Source organism: Sturnus vulgaris, chromosome 5 (genome assembly GCF_052056855.1).
Source record: "Sturnus vulgaris isolate bStuVul1 chromosome 5, bStuVul1.hap1, whole genome shotgun sequence".
NCBI lineage: Eukaryota > Metazoa > Chordata > Aves > Passeriformes > Sturnidae > Sturnus > Sturnus vulgaris.
The window spans coordinates 20367206-20393276 of record NC_142247.1 but is presented as its reverse complement, the minus strand read 5'-3'; the positions used below and the strand labels follow the sequence as shown (position 1 = coordinate 20393276).

At 36.5% G+C, this 26071-nt stretch overlaps 1 protein-coding gene across 1 annotated transcript in view; it reads right to left on the bottom strand.

Annotated features, from left to right (window-relative positions):
• Positions 1–26071, bottom strand: part of TMTC2 (transmembrane O-mannosyltransferase targeting cadherins 2) — a 233093-nt gene that overhangs the window by 15498 nt on the left and 191524 nt on the right. The window contains exons 10-11 of the mRNA XM_014888760.2: positions 14128–14242; positions 7193–7256 (exon numbers count right to left, since the gene is read on the bottom strand). Of these exons, the coding sequence (XP_014744246.1) occupies positions 7193–7256; positions 14128–14242 (179 nt within the window). The remainder of the gene's footprint in view (positions 1–7192; positions 7257–14127; positions 14243–26071) is intronic.

The following is a 26071-nucleotide window of genomic DNA, read 5'->3' as shown; positions in this document are numbered from 1 at the left end:
CCCCCCAAATGTGTAATAAAAATATTTTGGAGGAGAGTGAACAAATATAATTGCAAATACAGAAAGAAATAGTTTTGTTCAAAAGAATAAACACTGTTTTTTCCAAAATAGCTGGATGTAAATAATGTATCTGCCCTGGACTTAGCCCCAGACAAGAAGGACCTCAACAGGGTGAAGCAAAACAACAACAAAAGAAAATTGAGTTGGAGACTAATACGATTTTTAAAAGCTCAGGAGGAGCAGAGGAACTCTGCACGTGGAAGAACTCTTTACATGGGGAAGTAATGCTATTTCTGGGCAAACACTGAAGACTCTTTCTACCTGAAATGAAGGGAAGCTTACATTCAGTTAATATTAATTTTCTTGAATTTTTCCATTCTTCACAACCTTTAGGCTAGGTCACTCTTGCACTATGCAGACTGAAAAATGTCACAGCTATTCTGGTAACAAATCTCAGAGTCATTTTTTTTAATGGTATTTCAACAGGGACAGTTTAACCAATTTACAGTAACCAAGAAAGGACTCTCTTAATGTTTTGAGATCAGAGAGTGATGTCCCCCTATTCAACAAGGGCGTTCCACTATCTCCTCTCCCAGTGGAGCTGATCCATGTCTAAGCATTCCACCCCTGTATCTGTCTAAATTCAAACTGTTAAAAACACGTCATCTGGAAGTACAGCTCTCATCAGTCATGCCTATTCTTCTCATTAGGAAGCCACAGTGCCTGTCTGAGCGCCTGAAAGTCCTGCATGCCCTGTAACAATTGGTTCAGACTTCAGCAGGAAGAGAATAAGAACTGGATCCTGGGAAGTTTTTTTTCCTCACACTTTCAACAAGAGCAAAGTAAAGAGACATTTTCAGGAGGCCAAGAGTGCTGCTAGGCTGGAAGGAATCCACAGCCATTCATACTGTTGAGGCAGAAAGTTTGGCATACTTGAGAGGAAGCCTTAAACAATGTGAGGCTTAGCAGCAGCTGGTGCTGGTAGTAGGAAGAAGTGCAGCCTTGACACAGAGCAGGAGAAGCTGGGAGCATCTCAGAGGGCACATGGGCAGTCAACAGAAGCTCCTTCTGCTGCACAGGGCTCACGTCTCAATTTTCAGTACAGGCAGACAACAGAATAGATGAATCTGCTGGATGCTAACTACTTAAAAATACAGCTCTGTGGTCATGCCATAGCACCAGTAAATAAAGCTGAAATATTACCATGTGTTCATTATCTTGAATAAAGAAGCAAACAGGCAGAAGATTTTAAAACAAGGATTTGCAGTTGTCAATTGTCATGCTTCACTGGCAATAATACACAGTGTTCAAACCACATATACACTGTTTCCGTAGGGAATTATATCAGTTTTATCCATACTATGCTCTAGAAACCAGGAGTACGGATGGCAAGGCACTCCAGTTGCATTTGAGTAACAGGGACTAGGCAGACCTGTTCAAAAGAGCTGCAGGAGCAATAGACACATTAGTGGTGAGGGATCTGCTGTACCCCTGGAGCAGTGTGGCAATGACATTGGATCGATCCAGGGTAGCCAGTTTTTCTGTCAACTGAGGATCGGCTGCAGACAATGCAAGAATCTGTTAACCCATCCATTACTGCCATTATCAGTAGACTTAACATACTAGAAGCTCTTAAAAAAGTTTATGAAAATTCTCCCTGGCAATAACAGGATATGTCCTTAACAAAGCTGGCAAAATGAATTTAAGATTTTTCCCTCACAATTACTCCAAACCTGGTAAAGCTACATGAGGCAATTACTGAATGTTCATGAGAAAATCAAATAGGAAAATTTGACACAGAAACACTGAAGGAAAAAAATACATAATAAAGCAGATCTTGATTACATATGTTTCAAGACAAAAATACAACATTTACTTTATTTTTAAAAGATGTATGTACTATTGGAAGCATTTACTTTCAGAAATCCTGCCATGAATAAACCCCATGAATTATGAACACTTGCCATAAGAAGGCAGTGAAAGCATGTTATCTCTAAGGTGCCTATGAAATTACAGTCAATTATGTAGAAATCACTAGCATTCTTCTTTCACCAGTTAGACAGCTTGAGGTAGGGCTTATGGCAAGCCTGAAGCCCTTGGCATGAAATCTGTACTCCAGCACTGGGGGGAAAAAAATAAAAGAAGCACTTGTAGAAACTGCTTTTTAATATGATATTGTGTTAACTGATTACATAAGCCCTTCAAGTCAAAAAATGGTTTAGTCCCTCACATCATGATTAAACCATCTAGTGGAAATTGTATTTATTTTGCTTATAGGTACATTTCTCCTTTCCCCCTCACTCTGTGTGTGTGTCTTTATGTATGTTGTTACAGTAAGACATTTAATCAAGCCCTTTTGAAGTGGTAGAGTGGAAACAGCTGTATCTGACAATGTGCTGATGACATGGGGCTTAAAGCTGTCATGAGCTCCAGATTGCAAGCACCACTAATATGTGGTTGGGATGGTAGTGACTTACAGGTCATGGCACCTCCTTGAGGAATGCTCCTAAGCCAATCAGCTCAAGGTGGTGGCTCAAAGTCTTAAGGCTCTGGTGAGCTCCCTTTCATTTAATACTCTTGAGGTCACACTTCAAAGTGCCCTTTCTTCTCAAAAGCCATTGGCCATATGTGGGGGTTCTAGAGCAGTTTATAAAGACTGGCTGCTTCAGTCAGGCTCAGGCTTAAAAAAATTAGAAACGCAGCTCTATTACACAAATGATATCTTAAAAGTTGAACAAAGGCTTAAGTCGGTATCTCACATTCTTGTAAAGAATGCCAATTTAAAGACAGTTTCCGGATGACTGATTTTTCCACAACAAAGCAAGCTTAAAGCTCGTATTTTAGAGTGCCTAACAACTTGCTAGAAGAATTTTCTGGTTTGTGAAGATTACAACATGTAGGGCACCCAGAAATCATCTCTGAACACGGCTTTTCTTCAGCTATACTCACACTCAGAATAATTACTGTATAAATTGTCCAAGAAACTTATGGCTTCATTTCTTCATGCAACTGAATTTGCTAAAATTAGACTAACGTGATTAATGTACACTCAAGCCAACACTGCTAGAACAAACACACGTGTTTCTCACTGAGAAGGCTCTAAAATGATTTTGTTTTGAGCATGGTACAACACACAATGCAGTAACGTATTTTTTTGGAAAGCATTCATAAAGATCAAGGGGCTAGGGAGACTAATCTCTGCAGGTTGCCTACAGAGTTGAAGGAAGAAAAGAGAGTCCTGTAAGAAATAATTAATTGCAAATAAAAGGTTTGTTTTCTGAACTGCTTCCTGGACTCCTCTCTGTCCCTTGGCTGTCCAGGAGAAGTCGAGTCTCTGAAAGCTAAAATAGACATAACCTTGAGAATGCTTGCTTCTTCAATAAAGTTAAAGACAAATTGTTCCCATCTTCAAAGCAGCACTGTTCTACAGAAAATACTCTCATCTGAAATTTGTCTGGAAATTACTTTCATGGAGTATAAATACCTGCCTACTCTAAATAAGGCCAATTGTGAACATTATTAAGAAAACAGCTAGGTCTATATCTCAAACACTAATACAGCCAGACTTGTTTTTAATTTGCATCCAAACTCCTTTTCAGCTGGTGCAGCTCTTATATCAAAGTGTTTTAATTCTTTTACCATTTGCAGACAGAATGTGTATCCAAAAGCAAGGATGGCATTCAAGATGTGGATATACATTTTAACACAACTTTGCTGTAATCAGTCATTCCTTTACTGATTATATTTTCTTTGCAAATACTTTTATTCATTGTAATAAGACTTGTAAAGAAAAAAAAAGACTTGTTTTCTCAGACCTCAGAATTAGTTCAGTGATGAATGAATCATCCCCAATATTGCAAAAATAAAATCTTTTTATGCTTGCTTTCTTAAAAACAATAGCCTGCAAATTTCAGAGAAGTTACATTTTCCGTAACTGAATACTGTGTTTCTGGCAATGTTTTTAGCTGCCCTAGTCACCATTTTTCTAAAAATGGATTAGTTGAATGAGACATGCAGACATGCAGGCATATCGGTGCTCTCTGTTGTTCTTCCATTCTGAGACACTGAAATAAAAGGGCTTGTCTAGGAGACAAATGCAAGAGTGGAGACTGCTGTCTGGAAAAACCACTAAAATAGCCAATTAAGTACCTCTGAAAGTAGTAAATCAGACAGCCATTTAAACTGGACATGGGTGTACAGAAGCTAAGCAGAGCAGTTTCTGGATCCAGAGGCCTTATACATTAGGGAGCAGATGAGGAATTGTGCATAGAGTATTGCTTCATTCCAAAAGCAACACGAATGGTTGAGAAACCAAAGAAAGGGATGCAAAAGGAAAATTCAATGCTGAGAACAAAACCGTGTCATGATAGCTAAACAAGCATAAAAAATTCACTGATAATCAGTAAAAGACTGCATTTACAGTATTACTAAAATCTCTTATTGCTCTTAAGGACTGTATTTTATAGTAGTGATATTAGAGATACCATACAAAATGTTATATTTGTAAGGAAACAGATACAAGAGAGTGGAAATCTGAGATTTGTTTCAGGCTATGCTAGATGAAAACCTCTCAGGAGCCAGGCTTTGGTGTAAAGTTATTCTAAAGAATAAGTGATAATTTAATTATCTTGGCACAGTGAAAGAAGGAAGTTGATAACAAAGAAATGGATCTTCAACTTGGGATCTGGCCAAGTGACTGGGGAACCAAAGGAAAAAGTAATGCGGAAAAAAAGCAGAGTGCCAGTTTACTTAGGATTCTGCTCCATAATTCACTCATATCAAACAGTACTGTTTGAAGCACCAGAAGAAGGAAGACTTGTTAAACAGATCCTTTGAGCACTTAATTATACTGGTAACAAGGCTGATCCACTGCATAGAAATGAGACTTCAATGCTGCCACAGTAAACTGACAGAAAATTTGGGGACAGACCTATTTAGCAGCTAAACAGATGCACATTAATATACATATAGGTATGTGTTTATACATACATGGAATGGTAGGAATCTGCATATTACATCACATGAATACATCTAGCAGTTTGAATTTTCTGTCAAGAAATGTTTCTAGACCATTAGTGATGGATACAAAAAACCCCAACCAACCAAAGATCCTTCAAGCACTTATTCTATTTAATGATATTTCTTTATCATTATGACTCACATAATTTTGCTGATCCTTTGTATTTTTAAGACAGTGAGAGGATACACAGGCTACATACAAAATAACAAAATCAACTGTGGTGGTTTTCAGGCTGTGAGTATGGTTTCTACACCACGCTGCACTGGGCCACTGCAGTCTCTAGGACAATACCTGGACGCACTCTAAGCAGCTGGTAAAATCAGCACTAGAGAATAGTTCTGGGCATATTTCATTTATTGGCACAGATGCAGCCATGAAGTACACAGTTCTTCAATAATTTTCATTCCATATTCCTTTGGAAAGATTGGGAGCTTCTGTCCTACTATGTATGCATTGAACTGCTTACCACCAAGTAAGCCACCTCAAGCGGCTTCTTTTCCTCCCAGTCTGAAACTAGTATGGTAAATTTGAGACTTAATAACAATAACAAAAATATGACTACTTCTGGTTTTGTTTACATTTTTGAGACATGCCCCTGTAAAGTCATCAGAGAGTTGATAATGGCTGTGAAAATGGATACAAGTTTCCCACTCTGCACCAATAAAATACTCTTTAAAAAAGTCATGAACCATATGCTTAGCTAGAAAATTAAACTATCATCTTGAATATAAAAGTATAATCTTTTGAAGAAAGCCGAACACCAATACCTATTAGATTTTTACTTACACTAATCAAAGTTAGAAGAAAGTTTCTACAATAAATTGTTTTGATAATCTTATTCTTCAAAAAGGATACTTCAGTCATAACATGTAAAGCTTGTCATCAATAATCAAAAATACCTAATCTTTAGAGTACTATTGCTATGAGCTTGCTGTCAGTCACTCCAAAGCTCTCTGAGAAACCTTGCATATATAACCATATTTATATAGGATTATACACAATAAACTTAGTTTCTGAGAAGCATTTTGAGCATACAATGAAGCACAGAAAAGAGTAATTGTACCAATTTGCAGACAGCTGAGGGAATACTTTTAACATTAAGGTATCATCTCAGAAAAAACGGCAAAAATGTCTTGCATCATACAAGCATTATGAATCACAGTCTTTATTGTTATTTCACAAAGTATGAAGTAATGAAATAAGTAGGTTTTTGAGAGTTCTTAAGAGACAGTATGAAAATCTGTCATTTAATATGAATAAGTCATTACGGGTTTTTTTTAATTATATTTTGTTAGCTTGTTTTGAGTCTTAGCTGTTGTTGCTTTCCATTCTTAGCTCTGAAGACTCCTTTATGTCTTTTTTTTTAACTTGGGTTTTTCTTTTTTTTTTTTTTTACTGCATTTGCTGACTTGTATCCTCAAATTTGGCACTATAGACTTCTGCGAAATTTTCCTAGATATGATTTATCGCATATACAAAGTGTTACGTATCTAAAATAAATTTTGTCCCCTTTATGATTTTTTCATCCAAATGTGAAGGTTATTGAAAAGAAATAAAATACTTTTTACTTACCTTGAACAGGTAAGTACGAAGTATTTTATTTCTTTAATTCCTGATGCAATGCAAATTGGAAATATACCTCTCTTCTTAAAAATAATCTGTCACTTAGTCCTATATCTGCTCAAACAATAAGTATTTCTTTGCCAATATACAACTACATCAGAGATAGGCATCTTTATGTTTGCTGAACATTTGCCAGAAGTTCATGACAAATGAAAATGCATAAATGTATTATCAAAAATGCCTTAAACTGTGGCTCACAGGATAGCCTATCATTCTCTTTTACTAGTGAAGAGATGGAATTGGAAAAGCTTTCCAAACTTAACACATTTAAACATAGATAAATAAATCTAAATCTAGAAGTCTTTCCCAAGTATGTTAGCCAAGTAAGACTTATGGCAAGACCATTTCACTGAGGCAACTTGAAAGTGCAGTGACTGGTTTGACAAATGAACAGCTTCATCTGACTACCCAATAATTAACTATTAAAAGAACATATATAACACAGGCTGAGAGATCAAATGCTCCAGGAAATTCTCCTCAACACAAAGGGTTCGGTACCATAGCACGTTCATCAACTTAAATAATGGATATCATTAAGAAGGTACTTACATTAGGTCTTAATCCTGCTGCCATTTCATAATACTTCTCGGCCTCTTCATTAAGACTGGCTTGTCTATCAGGATGGAAAAGAACAACACAGTTACACCTCATTTTTCTCACGTTAAAATGAAACCACACCTAAAGAAGCATAGCTAAAAACTCAACACTGCAACTACTCCCTGCTATTTAAGGATATTACCCTAACAAATGCACTAAATATGTAAACCTAAAAGTTTTCTTATAGTTCAGAACGTCCATTAGCACAAATCGTCCAATCTCTTAGCTTACTTCATTTTCTTTTTGGTTCTGCAATATTAGTACCTAATAGAAAGAAATACAAAATGCTGAACACTCATCTCATACAAAAAAAGAGACATGCCAGTCTTCACCAGAAGAAAACGTGGCTTACTTTTTTATTATCAGACATACTTTAAATTCTGAAACTGTATATTATACCATAATGTCGTTTCTCACTGTATTCCCTCCCAAAACCACTATAATTCCAGCAAAAAAAAGTAAAAAAAAAGTCAGGGAACATAAAGATTTCTGAAAACTAGGTTTCCATGACTGAGGGAATTATTTTAGAAAAGAGTTCTCATTTCAGCATTTACTTACATAATTCTGAGCAGGCATTTAAATGCAAATCTCATATTCCAAGAGAATAAGATGAGTTTATGGGTACCTGACACAGTATTAGCTCAACACTTTTTCTTCTTACTACTGTCAGCATCTACATGCTCCTAATAGTTTAGTTTATTATTTCTTCTCCTGATTTTTTGGTTTAAGGTCTTCAAACAAAAATGCAGTCTGTTGCCAAAGAAATGCAAACTTGTTTTTGTCTCAACAGGCCCTTTTTATCACCTCTCTCCAATTCCTCTCTCCTCGCTTTGTCTCCACATTAATTTCCCCTTAGCTATTAATTCTGGCCACTGAATATCAGTTGATCCCACCCACGTCAAGAGAAAGATGGCCAATCTGTAAGAACAGCCAAGCAGGACTCTCAGGTCTTATCTTCTACTAAAGTCACTTGCTATTTTCCTAGGAAGCACTAAGTCCTTTCATAGGAGAATTAGGACAGGAGATCTTCAGCATATGTGTGTTTGTTATGTGATTACAGATGCATTTCTGTGATACAAAATGGAAACACTAGAAAACAAGGATACAGCTTTAGGGTTGGTTGTTTGATTTCTTTTTTCCTTCTTTTCATGCTTTTGCAAACAGTTACTAGTTGAAAAGGTATCAATTAACTCAGCACCTGTTTTACCTTGTTCATTACATGAGCCTTTACATGATTTGTTATTAAACTGTGCTCTAATTTTGTTTCTATCCACACAGATTTTAAACATTAGCCATAAGACATGGATAGGCCATGTAATCCCAAACAATATATTTTGACAGCTATTGGTATTGGGAGTAGAAAGGGAGAAAAGATAATCCCTTTGAAGTTTCTCACGTAATTCCTGTGCAACCTGAAACCACTTCATGACTAACAATTTGCTAAATAGAACCTGGTTTATACCTGTTAACTGTTTTAAATTACTTTGCACATGTATCATTGACTCAGCGGTTGCAGTGGTTAGAAAAGATTGAATGTCTAAAAATATTCATTCAACCTGCTTCTGAATCACTCCTGCTGGGCATCAGTAGCACTTGAAACGATTGCAAAAAAAATAATCTTATACTTAGGAAATTCAGGATTTACAACAAGGCACTATAAAATGAAACATGCTACAGAGCTTTTTTTTTTTTTTTCTTCTTTCCTGTTTGCACAGAACTGTCAGGACACAAATCACTTCTGAAAGTGGTGAAATAACATACAATAAACAAGGTGCCTTTCCCAGGAGGCAAATACAAATGGTACACTTCACCTCCAAAAAGAGTTCCTGGCATGTGAGTATGGAACACATTAAAATCCTGTCCCCCCCTTTATGCCAGTGGAAATACATGCATTGCTTTCCTGCCACATGTACCTCTTGAAACAAGGATCATTAATTGCCAAGTTGAAATCAGTTTGAATAGATAGTTCTCCATTAAAAACAATTTATAGAAATGAATGCACAACACAGTAACCTGGTGAGGAAAATGCTAGTTCCATTTTTAGGACATTAAGCAACAGTTCCTTTAGTTAAGATGCTTGAGAATTCTGGTTCCCATTTTCACCGCAAATCTAAGGTAGAAATTAATTATGTTAAGCCCTGAAACAGCTTTCCCTTGAGAAAAATTAAAGGCACAGAGTTAGGAAATTGCAGTAACTCTATGCCACTGAGCAGTAAAGAGCTCTGGATCAATGTCAAATAAAGGAAGGACACTATTAAAAGTAACATAACTCACATTAGAGTAAAATATTAGATAAAATGTTGATAAAAAAACAGAGAGGAAGGAAAGGGAAAGAGAGAGGTTCAGAAGAGAGTCTTTTTCAAAGTTATGGGCTATATTTTAACTTCTATCCTAAATCTTTTCATGAGCACTGATCTTGAAAACGTATCCAATTTTCCCCACTAACAACTAGCATCCAATATCGTTTTAAGGGAAAAAAAGGTGTCCAGTTTTTATTCTCTCGTATCTCTCAGCCTGAGCTTCCAAACCAAACAATTCCCTATATTTAGCTCCAGCTGACTACCAGTGACACCTAATAAATATGCTTGACAACACATCACTCTTAGATTCTCCTGACACCCCGCTATAATCAGTTTATATTCATTTGATTTTTACATTGTTCACTGGAAAAAATACTATTGTAAGAGAAAAACACCACCAATGCTGACTGATTTAGATATATGTGAGTGGGAAAGGGATAGTTTTAACCTGCCTACTGCATGGTACAAGGCTTCAGACTGTTGATTTTTACAGTAAAATCACAGATGTCAGCACGCCTACAAAGAAATTTTCTTCAGCAATTCCTATTTAAAAATGCTGAATGCTGACACTTGGCATTCTTAATGGACCTTTTTGTGTAAAAACAAAATTATAATCAGGTTTTATAATCAGCTGCTCTGTTGCAATGAACCATTCATCCACATTGTTTTTGTTTCAAATTCTATATAGACTATATGCTTTGCCATACATATATATTTAAGCACATAGATAGTATATAAAGGATGAATATAATATGTTCAGAAAATAACATAGGGTTATATTGTGCCTATGATACTGTATCAGCAATTACACTCCATGTTTGGTCAGTGTATTCTGGACAAAATACTCCAACAGAAAATCATTGAAAAATAAAGATCATGTCACATAGTATTGCTCTAATTTAGATTTCTGTTTTCAATAGCCAATAGACATCTTGTAACTTCATGTCACATGAGATTTTCCCAGAACAACCCTCTCCCAAAAGCAAGGAAAAATGAAATATTCCTACAAAGTGTGCTTTTAAGCGAAGAGGTCTTTTTCCTAAATTTGTTTTCACATGGAGGAAAGGTGAGATTCTTTTCCTGCTCCTAATTTTTATGGCAGTGCCCCCACAGTGCCATCCTGCATTCCAGAAATAATTGAATGATTATTAAGGAGCTGATGGCAGCTGACCTGGCCTAGGAGAGCCAAGCAGCCCTGTTAACACGTGGCTCAGCCTGCAAACCCCTCTGAGCAAGAGCACTGCAAAGAGCACAAACACAAAACACATCACCAGATACCGCTTTAAGAACCACCCAAATGGCTGCGTGACCCTTGAAGAAAGCTGTCTGGAAAACAAATTTGTTGAGAAAATGAATTTTACAGACAAGCATTATGCAAGTTAAAAGTTACCAGACTGTTGCAAAGAAATTAATTGCATTCATCCCACATCTCACCCCTCTTACAGATGACTTCAATCATCTTGCATAGCATTAGTGGGTTGCTACAGAAGTCGCTCGGGAAAAAAAATTAATAACTATAATGTAATTAGGAAAGGGGAGGTCTTTCAATAATGCAAACAGAACTAAATAATTAATTTTTTTTTACTTCAGATTCAGTCACAAAGAGAGGATATCAGCAATGTTGGAATATCTGATTCAAAGAGCAGACATTCATGTGACTGCTAAACTGAGAACAGGCTATCTATAAATACAACTACTGCATTTGAACCCAGTTAACAGCTCTATTGCAAATTTAAGAAAAAGAAAATTAACTTGCAGCACTCCAGTTCAAAAATTTCAGGAGTTGTTAATTTTTATTTAGGTTGCATTTTAATTTAATTTTTTTTCTCAGCAAGTAGGGGGATTTAAAGAAAAGGAAAATATTTTAGCACTAGACTAGAAAAATAAATTGCATTGCGAGAGATTGGTATGTTTATTTTCCATCCAAAACATCTGTAAACCAAGAAATGTCTTCATATTTCTGAGTCTTGTGACAGTCCTTAGGCTAAAGGTGGAAACAGTAGTAGGAGAGGAGGGAAAGATGATTCCTTCCTAATTCAATAATACATCACTGTGTAAAATATTTGGTCCGAAAACAAAAAATATCAGAATCTATACAAAAATCTAAGCTTCTGTTATTACCTTGCAGTCATTTTGGAAAACCTTGCATCATCCACATTAATATCAATTTCTGTCTCTTATTCCACATCTTTAAAATTTATCCCATGTCTCTCACAAGAGTAATTTCATTTTCATGCTCTGTGAACTTCTATAATGTATTTTCTATCTCACAGCTGTGCAGTTCATTCACAATTCTTACTCACTTACCAGTCGGTTTTTATAGCTCTCGAGGGTATCTAAGAGCAGTTGGTCACCTACTTGAAATTATGTCAGCCTTTCATTTATGACTGTCTTTAGCATTCAGTTTCTAGCAGTGTCACTCTGTGCCAGTGGAGTACTCCCTTCTTTCTGTCCTCCTTTGTGTCTTGGTATCTGTTTCCCTCTTGGAATCACCTCAGCTCCCCATTGTTCTAAAGATCCTAAAAAACATCTGCTTCTGAAGAGCCAGACTCCTGGTGGATTTGTAGCTGCTCTGTTACAATGAATGAATATGCATTGCCCTTGTCCAACAAGCATTACAGAAGCAATATATTTGAATTAATTGCTAAGTAAAGCAGTGAACAAGGACGGAAAACAAAATGATAACCTTTAGCAAAAAAATCAGTCAGATGCTTGTCAGCACTGTACTCAGCTTTGCCACCCTGACTCTTGCTAAATCCTACAGACCACTTTAGACTCTCAGAGAGTATTAGGAAGACATGATCTTCCACAAAGAGAGCTGAGTATTGAGTGAAAAATTAGATCAACTGGGTTTCCCAAAGGAGCACAAGGGATTCTAGCTAAACTAAAGCAGGACTATTTTCTTTAAGTGTTTCAGTTTGGTGCATTTTCTTTATTTTTGAAGGTTTTGGCTTTCCACTTACAGTAAAAATTGAGAATGCACTTAAAATCACCAAGCTCATTGTGTGTCAAGCCCTCCCAAACACAGTACACTCCCAACCAGATCAAGCAGGGTAACCATTGCTGATGTACAGCACAGCAACATAGCTGTTACTTTAAAAGTGAAAAATTACGCTTATTCTGATGTAAATATATGAGCCTCAAAGACCTTGAACGCTACATTCAGTGCTCATAGAGAAAGCAGGAGATTTATTAAACCTACTTCCAAAATAGTACTGATTTACACACAACACCACTTTTATAATACACACGATCATGCCTCTAAACCATCTTCTACTACACACTCAGTAAAATCAGCAATCTGACCTCTCCATACCTTTCTAAATTCAGCTGTCTTGCCTAACTTGCTACGCTTCTGTCTGTGAAGTTCTAAATATTAATCTAAATGTTTCAAATTACTGGATTCTTCTTGTGAACAATTCTTTGTGAATTGTTCACAAAATAATCATGGGGAAGGGAAGAGCTATCCGTAAAATAGCTCATACACCTCTGTCAGGTCAAACTATTGAGCCATTTGTCTTGGTTTCCTTTCTAATCTACAAGCAGTAAGTTATTTAAAAAAACAAAAAACTTTTGGGTCTTATTTGATAATCATGGTATAGCAACCGTAATTCTGAAATACATGTCACTTGCCTAAAGCTGATTCTACCTTCCCTTTTATACTATTTTCTTTTTCTTTCATTTCTTATTTAAAATGCTAAACATATAAATGAGCCTATTAAGGCATCTTCAGCAGAGAAATTATCTCAAGAACTGTTTTGTGCTAATGAAATATATTTTTTATTTTCTTTTTCATGCATTTTCTATGCTTAGATACCATCTAAATGAAATCAACTACCCTTATAGCTGTTAAGTGGACAATAGACAATAATTAGATAGTGATCCTAAAAATAAGCATGGAGGATACCTATTACAGTAATGTGAGTTTAATGATAATGTTAAACTCACAGACAGAAGCTTAGTGCTACTGAATAACCAGGTCTGACAGCTTTAAAAACTAAAATAGAAGTCCAAAATTTTGTTCTATTCAGATATAATGGAATTAAATATAGGACTACATTTTAAATCACAGATTCTAAGAATAATACTAAGTGCTCCTTTGTATCTCAAATTGATGATCAGCCTGGAATATTTAGATTTCTAATTATCATAGTGTTCCCTACTGATATTAACAGAAATTTTCAATATTGTCTATTTACATCCAGATGAGAAATATGGTCTTCTCTTTTCAGTTGCTATGCACACTAAAATTTTAAAAATCAGTTGAAAGGAAATCCTACAGAAGGCCCTTCACAAAAGAAACACTTGTTGTCATTTGTAAGCAAAATGCATTATCTGATTGTGAACAACAGAAGTTTTGAAGGTAGGAAATTATAATAGAATAAAAAGAATATAAGAAATGCAAAGTGCTAAATGCTGCAACAATTTAATTCCATTTATTAGTATCTTATTAGCAATAATATTGAATTATTCAAAAGAGTTGCTGGGCTTTAAAAAGCATCCTACACAGGCAAAAGCTATAAAGACTTTTTCCTCCAAAAGAAGAGGAAAATCAAGTGAGGCAGCAAGCACGAAACAAGCACTAACCTGAGCATATGGGCTGCATTGAAAACAACATCAAATTCCATATTATCAAGTTCAGCTGCTTTTTTTGCCATTTCAGCTGCTTCTATCAGGCGGGATTCTTCTAGGAGGAACTGACCTGCAATGGAGTGCATGAACATGAGCCCACAGAAAATAACTGAGGAAATACACTTCAGACAGTATAGGCAGAAAAAGGAAGCACAAAAAAACCCAAAAACCAAACAACCAGATCCCAAACTAATAAAATAAGCAAGAAACCTATGTCTCAGATTCAATGTTTAGCTATTTGTTGATCTGCTCTGTATTTCAATATCTTTAAAATATAGTCCGTGTAGAAAAATTGCAATAAATATGATAAGTAATAACAATATTTTTGGAATATATTTAAGAAAAGTGAGAATGATAAGAGTAAAACTCAGACATCAAGAAACAATACTCCCAAACCCCAAGAAGCCTGACATTTGAGAATGTCTTTCTGCCTATACAATTGCCATGATATTAGCTTCCTCAAAACAAATTGAAATAAAATAGTATCTACAAATTAAACACATTCCCAAAGCATATCCAAAAATTTGTTTTAAAAGCATATCACATTAAGCAAAAATAGGTGGCTAACATCAAGTGACTCACTTTGTACAAATGAAATAACCATTATTGTTAAAACAAGTATAAACTGAAAAGAATTAATAATTTACCATTAACCAAGCTTTAACTGAAGTACAGTAGTTTCAAAACAAAACATGCACCATGCAGCAGAACTCTATAAAAATGAGTTTACCTTTGAAGAAGGAGAAAAAATTAATTTGGAAGGTACTCAACCTTATTTTTGCTCTTTTAATGCTTTTTCACACCTAATCTGTAAAATGTATCATTTTTTGCAACGACTTTTAAAAATAATTTAATCATCTACTATCTGTGCCTACATACCCCTTTACATTTGGAAAAGATATTCTAAAGCCTAGTGATACATTCCAGAATCCCATCCTTCCGTTTTGTCTTACTTTGTCAAGTAAGGTCTCTCAACCAAAACTCTGCCATGCCACCACTAACCACGAGCCTCAGCAGGAACAATATACCATGAGCAAATCATATTCTGTCCTGGTAAGGGATTTTCTGTCTTTTCTTTCCCCCTTCCCTCATGCATTCCCTGTTGCTTACATACTTGCTGTGTCTTTATGCAAAAAAATTCCCTTAATCAGAGCTAGCAAGGTCTGTATGAGCATCATAGACCCAATGATGCTTTGGTGTAACAAAGACCTTTGCAGAAGGAATCATTTCAATACAAAAAGTGATGAAAGGCAGCTTTCTTAGCTTTTTGTTTTCTCTGTGGATACATTTCAGCTTGGGAGAGTTGGCAGATTATTTACTCAGTCTCCTGTATCTTAATTATTCAGATCTGCAAAACTTGTAAAAACATTGTGGTACCTTCCTGAATTCACTGCATAAAGTTTGCTTGCTTTAGTCACATCCACACTCTCCTGTGTACCACACTTTGATGCAGTTCAATACTTAGTGCTTATTGTGCCCAAAACCAGATGATTTACAAAAAAAACCCTTCTCACACAGGAAAAGGAATGAATGAATAAATAAATAATTAAATAGAGATAAAAAACCAAAAAGAAAACATAGTTTGAGAACAGTTTGGACCACAAGAAATTAATTTGTCTTCAGAATTATAAATCAGTGGTTGAACTGTTAATGGAAGTCTCTTAATGAAAGTCTCTTCTAGAGGGAAAAAAATTCTGACAAAACCTAAAAGTTTACTTTTAATTTTTTTTCGGATTTTTTTTTTTTTCTTTTGGGTACCACATCAGGGTATGCCTTATATGCAGCAAGACAAACTCGGATTTGAATTTGAAAATTCTCCATGTAAATCTATCAAATAAAATAGTTCATATATTTCGAGTTGGGCTAAATTCCTATTTTCTTTAAAGAGCAATCTTTGAAATAAGCTTGACCAACTAATATTCCAACTCTCTTCCAATGAATGAAGCAAAACAGTATCCCTAATCTTTAAGTCCATGTTAAAGCAAACCAGCCACAAAATTGTTAACATTAAGGTACTTTTGCTAACGAAAGTCTTGGATTAGCAGAGTGAAACACTGGTAAGTGGATGTGCTACTAATACATTTAGCCAGGGGGAGGAAGGAAGATAAAAGTAAAACTCCCAGTTCTCGAAAAAAGAAAATTCTAGGACTGTACATTACCATACACAATCTCTCCCCTGTACTGGAAGTGGCAATAACTCATGCTGAGTGGGTAAGAAGTAGATGATGCATATATGAAACCTACTGTGTTATCCTCTATACACAAGCCCTTCCAGAGCTCCATTTTAGGGCCAGGTCTCTTCATAAATGACTTGGATGCAGGCCTTAAAGGCATACTAAGTAAGTTTGCCCGTGATACTGAGAGGAGCTGTCAACTCCCCTGAGGGCAAGAGCTGGATTCTGCATATGGGATGGGGCAACCCTGGATGTACAGACTGGGCAATGAGATGCTGGAAACCAGGACCATGGAAAGGGATCTGAGGTTCCTGGTGGATAGCAAGGTAGATATGAGTCACAGTACCCTGGCACTGCAAGCCAGTAGAGGGATGTGATTTTCCCACTCTACTCTGCAGTGGTTTGATCTCAATGTGAATATTGTGTGCAGTTTTGGGCACCATAACATAAGAAGTTCCTGAAGCTATTAGAGAGGATCCAGAGGAGGGTTGCTGATCAAAGATTTCCTTAATTGCATGGGCTACAAATAAAATATGCTGCAACTTTCTCAGTCAGTGAAAAAGTACCTGAGTGTACAGGTGCATGGTGGCTTGTCCCCTGCCAGTATCCACGCACTCACACAAGGTGAGGGAAGAAAACAGAAGAGCAAAATCAAGAATATCTCTGCATCAAGATAAAGACAGCTTAATATGGGAAAGAAAAAAAGCCCCCAAAAGTAAAACAGCAAACAGCAAAGTGAATGAAATTTCTCATCACTCCTCACAGGTATAGTGATGCTCAGGCAGTCTCCAAACAAAGCCACCTCAGAAGCCAAAACGCTTTTTACTTCTCCTCCTCAGTTTTTATTGCTGAACATGATGTTATATGGATGTTATACCTATCCCTTTGGCCAGCTCAGGTCAGCTGTCCAAGCTATGTCCCATCCCAAAAAGAGAAAGCCTTGACACTGCTCAAACACCATTCAGCAACAGCCGAAACATTGGGGTGTGTTATCCAGTCTGCTTTAGTACAAATCCAAAATGAGGCATCATCCAGGCTGCTATGAAGTTACCACTATCCCAGCCAGACCCAGTACAAGGTGGAAACTTTCAGTTGAAAATTGATTTGCCAATTTCTCCTGAAAGGCAGACTAATTTTATTCACACATCTCAATTTAATTTAAAGTACCTAAGTAGAAAAATAGCATTTTGAGAACATTAGCTGCCATTTCTTTAAATCTGATTTACTAAATTAATACAAGAATGAGCTGGATTGGCAGTTTACTGCTGTGCTTTCTTCATTAAAAAAAAGTCTTCTGAACTTTTCCTGTCAAAGCCATAAAGAGGTATTCCCAAGAGAAGAGCACTAACAAGGTGTAATATTGGCAAGTTGTTGAAGGTGGATCAGAAGGTATGATCTGCAAGTCCCTGCATTCAGGAACCACTTGTGTGGGTCTAAATTTATATGTAGGATTTTCTTCTCTGAAAAGCAGCGGGCAAACCATATGATTTATGAGATACTGTCCAACATCACATAGAGAGCTTACTTATTGCAGGTGTCACGATTCCAGCTCTTGCCAACAACATAAATTATGGTAGCCTGACTGTTTTTTGGAATCACAACAGCTTTTAAAAAAACAGCTCCAAATACCACATTTTCTAGAGGAAAAAATATTTTTCATTATTCTTCTTCTAAACTGGAAATGGGAAATCCGTACTTCAGGGAAAGATGTGACTTTTAGAAATGCTGTTATTTGCCCGGAATGTTGCTTAAAAAAAAATCTTTCTTTCTAGAAAGCACAGGGGTGAGAGTAAACATGTAGTCATTAAAGAGTAAGAGCTCTTAAAGACCTTTGATAGCAGAGAACTGATTCAGTATTTCATAATCCTCTTAGTAATTTTTTCCTAAACTATCTAAGAATCAGAAATAGCATTAAAGCTGCTGAAACCTGTACCTACAGCCTTGCTCAAATTTACTTATCATTGCAAACCATCAAGAGTGGTTTTGAGTCTATATTTGACCAAAACGTTTTGGGGCAATATATGCAATCTACTGAAAAATAAGATATAAGTATGTATGTAATTTAAACAAAAACAGAAAATTTCCAGTTCCCAGCAATTGAAAAGAACAGTTTATTTTCAACTTTTATCAATTTTAAAAAACTACTTATCCACATACATGAAAGCATACAGCTCGCTATCCTGTATAATTGTCTCCCTAAAACAATCATGAACACTAGGACAGCATTTGGTAAGACATGCACCACCAATTTAAAAGCCATACATTTGAACTGGTACTTCTGCTGCTTTATTGTAACAAGAAAGGTATGAATTGGTTGGGATATGTCTGTATGTAAAAATCTTTTATATTCACAGCACAAAGGTATTCGTGTGTCCCTCTACAACAGGCTTAACTATTCTTTGCAGGCACTGCGAGCCTTTATTTTACTAGAGAAAAGTGCAATTTGCACCAATCTTTTAGTTGAAACGTTCCCTCTTTTACTCACTGGCAAACATACTAAGGTACTCTGTCCCAGAACAGCAGATTTCTGAAATAACTCATCTTGCTGGTATTGCTTTTGAAAAGATCTTGAATGTTCTCAGAATGCTGCTGGTTCTGCATTTACTCAGGTTGCCATGACAGACTTGTGTGGTGGTATCTTTAGTAATCCAAGCAAAACTGAGTAAACTACCTTCTGAATAATAATGCAAAAATCTTCAATGCCATCCGAACAGGAATTTGCTTATTTTAATATACATTTCTCACCAAGTCTTCTTCTTCTTATCTTCTTCAGAAGAGTTTTTTACTTCCACATGAGCCACATGAAAAGTGGCTCTACCAAGATTCAACTGTAAAATCTGTTTGTAATAAACTTCACTAGATGTTCTTTCAGCACATCCAGCATTGAGGATTTGAAGCTGAATATCTGCTGGTGCTTTCAAAGCATTTCAAGTTTCAACAGAAATCAGAAGAGGGAGCAGATTCTGGCTGACTCAAGGCATTGCTTCTTGTTTGATGCAGATAACGTCTTGAGAGCAGAATTATATTCTCAGTGGCATGACCAGAACCATCACTGAAGTTACCACTTCACTGAAGTTACTAACTTCAGGTCTGCTGCAGCAACCAGAGATTTCAAAATGGAAAATTTAAATTGCATCCAGTGGAAGAAACGAGGAGAGACCTTTTCTGCGAGGATTGATTTCCCAAGTGTTTCAGGTGATGAATCAATGTTTCAAGATGCAAAGTCAACAGACATGACCTAATGTAGCTGTTTCCTTTAGGAGTTTCAAAACAGATTCACTGGCTGTGAAGGAGCAGTTCCTAGAGCAAGGGAATGCTTGATTAAATATCCTACTTTTCCAGGCCTGTTTAGACAATTTCTTGCTGGACATGGAAGATGTGATAGGAGAAACAAAGGCAACTTATATTACAATCACCTAAATGGTAGCAGCATTTCAGTTTTTGCTGTTCCTTGTACTCCATTCTGTCTTAATCTAAAGGTGTACTCTTGGTTTCTTGTTGGAAGGACTTCTGAAGACTTTCTCCCTTTAATTAGTTCCCATAGAGAAAATTCTTCCATGAAAATAAAATATAATGAAATACTAAGAAAGCCAGTAGGTGCTGCAATGTCATTATATGCACTGGTTTGGAAAAGACTCTTTTTTTATTTACCCTTTTCTTTGTCTGAAAAACTTATCTGTTACAGTTGTGCTAAATATACCACTGGATGTCATTCAGAGCATGATCACATATAAGAAAGAAAAAAATAACTAGCAAACCTTTGGGACTTGATGACTAAACCTGTGACCACATCTGGATCACTGGAAGCTCTCACCAATCCAAAAGATTAATGATGAAAATATACACTACAGAGGATCTTATGATTTACAAATACTGAGGAAGATCCTGAACACTATATCATTTCCCAGACACCTGATGATGTATAAGGTTTGGAAATGCAGAATTTGGCTGAAAAAGAACTATCCAGCTGCACTTTTGTAGCAGCTTCATGCTATCTCTACAAAAATCCCCATGAGATAGTACTCAAAGGTCAAAACATATGACCATTAGCAAAGAAGCCCCCAGCACTGTTCATGCCACAAAGCCTCCAGCATTGTTTATGTTCATTTTTCCACCCCTACAGAAACACAACATTTTGGCAACATGGAAGAAGCATACAGACACATTTCTAACATTGTCTCTGATCTGAACTATCTATTTCACATCTCTTAAGAAGTCCAGTATATTGTGCTGAGGAAGCAGAGTCAACCACGTATTAGAGATGTCAGAATTATCAGATTTAGAGCTAAACCCAAGGGAAGAGCCAGAAGCATGGAAATTCCACAGCATTTCAGGTCAGTGACCTAGCTTGTTTGGAAATAATCCACTGCATTCCACTTGGTGATTGGTTCTAAAGGGAGTTTGGAAAAAGTAATTATTAAAGTGGTCTGTAATAATCTTTTAATGTTGTATGATAACAGTAGCCTAGAGAGTGACAAAAAGGACTTAAAATTGGTAGATTGTTCTGAACAGCTCAGTTTTTGTCTCAGTTTGGAAGTAAGAAATACTGTTGGTTAGTAGTAGCTGAAGATTTTCCTGAAGTTTATAGAGAGACTTCTGGGAGCAGAAAGGTTAGAAGCTTAATAAAGTCTTTCTGCAAGACAGTTACATCTTCCTGTTTCAGGTCTAGGAATCCTGTCTTGGAATTACGTTTATTGATATTGCAGGAGCAGGTATAAGCCATAGACCAAAGTCAGCATCCTGATTTGATGGCACATGGTATGATCAAGACAGAGAAACCCTTTCTCCAAAGGCTACGTATGTTCTATGAACATGTATTATTTGAGTGTCATAAACTTGTTTAGAGTTTCTCTACAAAATCATTGTATACTAATGTTAGGATTTCCAGAAGATTTAAAATGGGAAAACCTCTGTAACTGGCAGAAAATTTCATCAGTGCATATCGGGAAGTGACTTAGTGATGGACATACTGTATCTGGTTCACTTTGACCCTATCTCATCAAGGGATTTAATTTCTCAATACAAAATCACCACATAGCATCAAGGGTTCCCAATGCAGCACTTTTATTTATCATTTGGTATATACTGCATTTTAGCTCATCTGTCAGTCAGAAACACGATAATCCATTCACTGGATTTATGGCTTGATAAGTTTCATTTATTTCATGGACAAAAGTGAACACTGATCTACCTGTGGACTAGGGTGACATTTCTACCATCCTCATAAAATTCCCTTAAAGAAATTAGTAAGATTTCATGAGCAGGTCATTGTTGATGTTTCTCTTTATTATAAACACAACATCGATACTCTATTTTTCAGTAGTTCATTGCTTTCTTCATAGGAGCTTTTCCTTAAATATGGGGAAAAATATCTTAACTTTTCCTAGGGTGCTCTTCAGTCAATGAATAGAAAAAACACAAGGCTCAAGCTCAACAATATGACTACATGGAAATATTACACATACAGCACAAAAAAATAATTTAGTTTGGAAAAGACCTTAACAATCATCAAGTCCAACTTTTGACTGACCACCACCATGCTCACTAAACATAATACTAAGTGTGATGACCAGTCCCTTCTTGAACATCTCCAGTGATGGCGACTCCACCACCTCTCTGGGCACCCTGTTCCAATGCTTAATTACCCTTTCAGTGAGGAAATTCTTCTGACATCCAATATGAACCTCCCCTGACTCAGCTTGAGGCCACTTCCTTTAATCCTGTAACTGGTCACCTGGGAGAAGAGACCAAACCTCACCTGGCTATAGCCTCCTCTCAGATAGGTGGAGAGACTTTTAGGGTCTGCCTGAGCCTCCTTTCCTCCAGGCTGAACAACTCCAGTTTTCTCAGCCATTTTTCCTCACAATGCCTTGTGCTCCAGACCCTTCCCCAGCCTTCTGGGCATTCTCTGGGCATTCCCCAGCACCTCAATGTCTTCCTTGCAGTCAGAGGCCCAGAACCAGACACAGGATTTGAGGTGTGGCCTCACCAGTGTCAAGTACAGGGGGACAATCCCTGCCCTGGTCCTGCTGGCCACACTATTGCTGATCCAGGCCAGGATGCCTTTGGCCTTGTGGCCACCTGGGCACACGCTGGCTCATGTTCAGCTGCTGACAACCAACACTCCCAGGTACTTTTCCTCTGTGCAGCTTTCCAGCCACTCTGCCCCCAGCCTGCAGGACCGTATGCAGTCATTGTGACTGAAGTTCAGGACCTGACACTTCACCTTACTGAACCTTAATCAAAGCAGAAACATCTATGAAAAAAAAAAAAAACAAACCAGGTCACACCTGTAAATATATAAAAATTCTCACACTCATTAATACATCTCAGTCTAAGACTTAAAGACTGAAAAAATGGTGCCTGAAAACTCCCTGCTATGATATTTCAATGAAATAGACTTTGATCCTTAAACCATAGCAATTCCAACCCAGTTTCAGGCTGTGACATAGGAGTGGTAAAGCAGCCATCTTTGGAAGTAAGACAGAGACAAAGTGCTCATAAATTTAGGTGAAAATTTAGGCATCAAAAAGGGATAAGAGCCCTTGGTAGTAACAGTGATTAGAAAGATTAGGACGAAATCGAAAAACAATAAAAACAGCTTTAAGAAGTTAAATTTGCTTAAAAAGAAACAGATAATGTAAGAAAATCTATAAAAATAACTCTTAAATTATCACAAATTCAAAAGTGAAAGACAATGTAAAAACAGAAGTGTATTTGGGAATATGTTAATCTGTTCTTAGTTCAATGAGGATATAGCTAATACAATTCAGTTTTATATAATCTGAAATTCTCCTTTTGTTTTACATCTCTAACTGGGAATGCACTTAAAAAGGGAGATGATCAATGTGAACTGCCAAATTAAGTGAATGTGTAGTTTTATAACGAGAATAATCAATTTTTATAATAAAAATGAATCTTTAAACAGTTTTGGGTTATTTGAAACAATGTATTATTCAAAAGAAACTATTTTAAAAGGAAGTCTCAACAGCTATTAATAAAACAGAGTTAATTAGAACATCCTGTTGGGTTACAGACTTTTCTATTCCAATTATGCCATTATAAATAAAAGGGAGAAGGACCTCTACACACATTTATCTTGGAATCTCACTCCTTCTTTGTCTTTCTCTTTTATTCCCCACTCCATTTTCATTTTGGACAGAGGCCACTATATGCACTTTAAGAGACATAGTGGCAAAACCTGTATTTAGCAGATAAGTAAAATGAACTCTGATTCAGCGTTTTTTGTGAGGTTTGGTTTCTTCTTTTGCTTTGTTTTGGTTTTTGTTTTTTTTTTTTTGTGTATGGGGTTTCTTTGTTTTGTTGCTTGGTGTCTTTTTTATGGTTATGATTATTATTATTATATTTTTGTTTTTAAACAGCAAATTATAAATAAAATAAGACACTTCTGGAGATAAACTCGTTACACAACAAGTATCACTGTAGATTTATGGTGTTTTTCCTTTAAGGGAAAGCTAGTACAGAAGGCTTTCAACAATTTCAAACTCCTCAATTACACTCCATCCTACTTACTGAAGAATTTATTTTGTTTTTGTTCTTTTTTTAAAGAGATGAGCATGTAAGTGTGTCACTGTTTGAAATGTGCCTTATCTCTGTGCACTGCCAAATTTTATATATGCTCTTTCTTCAACTTCTCCTGAGACAGGCTCAGTGCAGACAGAAATAGAGAAATACCTCCTTTGTCATATACCCAAATACTATATTCCAAAACTACATAGTCTCTGAGCCATAAGGGCACTCGTGTGACCTGACTGAACATCCCTATGTTGGGCACATTTGTTAACAAATTTGATGTACTGACTCTTTATATGCCATTATATTGCTAAAATATTTAGAGGACAGTTCCTATTAACGTATTTAGTTCATAGGTAGCTCTTTGTGGTTTGTCAGACTGACACCTAGATTCATCCCTTTCATTTCATCAAGGCACATAGCTGAGAAAGAATCAATAATCCATGGAGACCACTTCAATTATGTCATCAATCTGTTGAGAACGATGTTACTGAGATCTTGCAGGATTCAAAATGGCCTGCTTGAATTAAATGTTCAGAGTAGAGTGGGATGCATGACTGCCCATATCATGAGTAGATGTGGGTATGACAGTTGGAAGAAAACTTTTCCAGAGGAAAAAAAAGGGAAATTAAAAAATAAATAAATAAATAAGTTTGACCTCTTTTAGTCAAAAGTGTTCATTTTAGGCAGTCTTTAGAAAATATGTATTAAAAATACCCAATTAAAAGCTACAAACCTTACAAAAGCATTCAAACTCAGTATAAAAAAAATTCCTTCAGTGTTCTAGTTCAAAAACATGTATGTAGTGTAAAAAAAAAGTATTAGTGCTTCTTCACTCTTTACTCTCTCTCTTCTTCCTGATTCATGAGAATTTTCTCTCTTCCATCTGTGAGGTGTTTCTGGTAGCATAATGTGTACCTGAGCAGCTTGTACCAGATCACTAATCAACGCTCAGGTATTTGTAAGACAATGGTTTTGCACCAAGTTCAGATGTTCAGATAAGTGTCATATGAGAGGTAGAAAGGAAAAAAGGGCAAAAGGAAGGTGGTCAGGTGAGCATCAGCCTGCATTTCCACCTGAGAGGGGACTGCCATCCCCTCTCTGGTCACTAGAGTAAAAGCCACTTCCCCTTATGTCCAGTGAAATGGCATCATGTCAGCAGTCTACAGGGATTTATATGTCTTCATCTTTTCTACTATTTCTCCCTTCAGAAATCTTCAAGCACAGTGAGTCTGGGAAACACTGCTTAAAACTTAAATCCCCTTAAACCCAAAGTCAGCCAAGTACCTATACAAAATTAATTACAATGCCAGCTTGAGCAGAGAGACATGCTGTGGTGATATCTCTCAAGGAGAAACCATGAAACTGCTCCACTCCCTCCAAATTTTCGTGTGATTAAATAAGCTGCCTCCTGCACCAAGTCATACCTCAAAATAGCTTTGGCTTACAGCTTGAATTAAAGAACATAATAATACAAAGGTAAGCCTCTTAAAAATACAGCATATTGAAAGTTCTTCTCATAGCTCCAAGTCCAGAAGGTTAGAAGTCAAAAAGAACATCTGCACAACCTGGAAGCACAAATTATAAGTGTATGCAATCCATGTGCACTTGGAAGAAAATCTTCAGTCCATTTATTTCTGCTACTCCATCAACACCCTGTCATGTCCCAGCTGACCACTCTTTTCATTTGGCTGCTTTGTGAGGTACGTCTTTTTTTAGGACTGATGCCAACTACTTTATTCTCTCTTCCAATATCTTCATGCTAAGAAAAAAAGAAATTTCTAACCTTGTCTAAGATTTTCTCTAAGATTTACATGCAAAATATGGATGTATTTCCCCATAATTAAACTCTTGGCATATAGGATGTAGAATGTACCTGTGTCAAGGTGCTGGAACAAATTAATGAGATGGAGAGGTAAAGCTTGAAGTGTTCACTAGACACTCCAATGGATTATTTGGAATGCCCTTAGTAACACACTGTACACAGCCCCCATTAATTCAATAAAAGGTGGAAAAGAGAAGAGAAACAAAGCTAGGAAGAAAAGAAAGGAGAAAGGGAAAGAAAGAAAGAAAAAGCAAGGATAATTTATTTCAAATTTTATAAAGCTGTGTGCCCAAAGTGACAAGGATTTGAGATCAGCTGTACTACACAGACACAAGAGCCAAGTAGAAGCAGACCACATCTTTCTCAT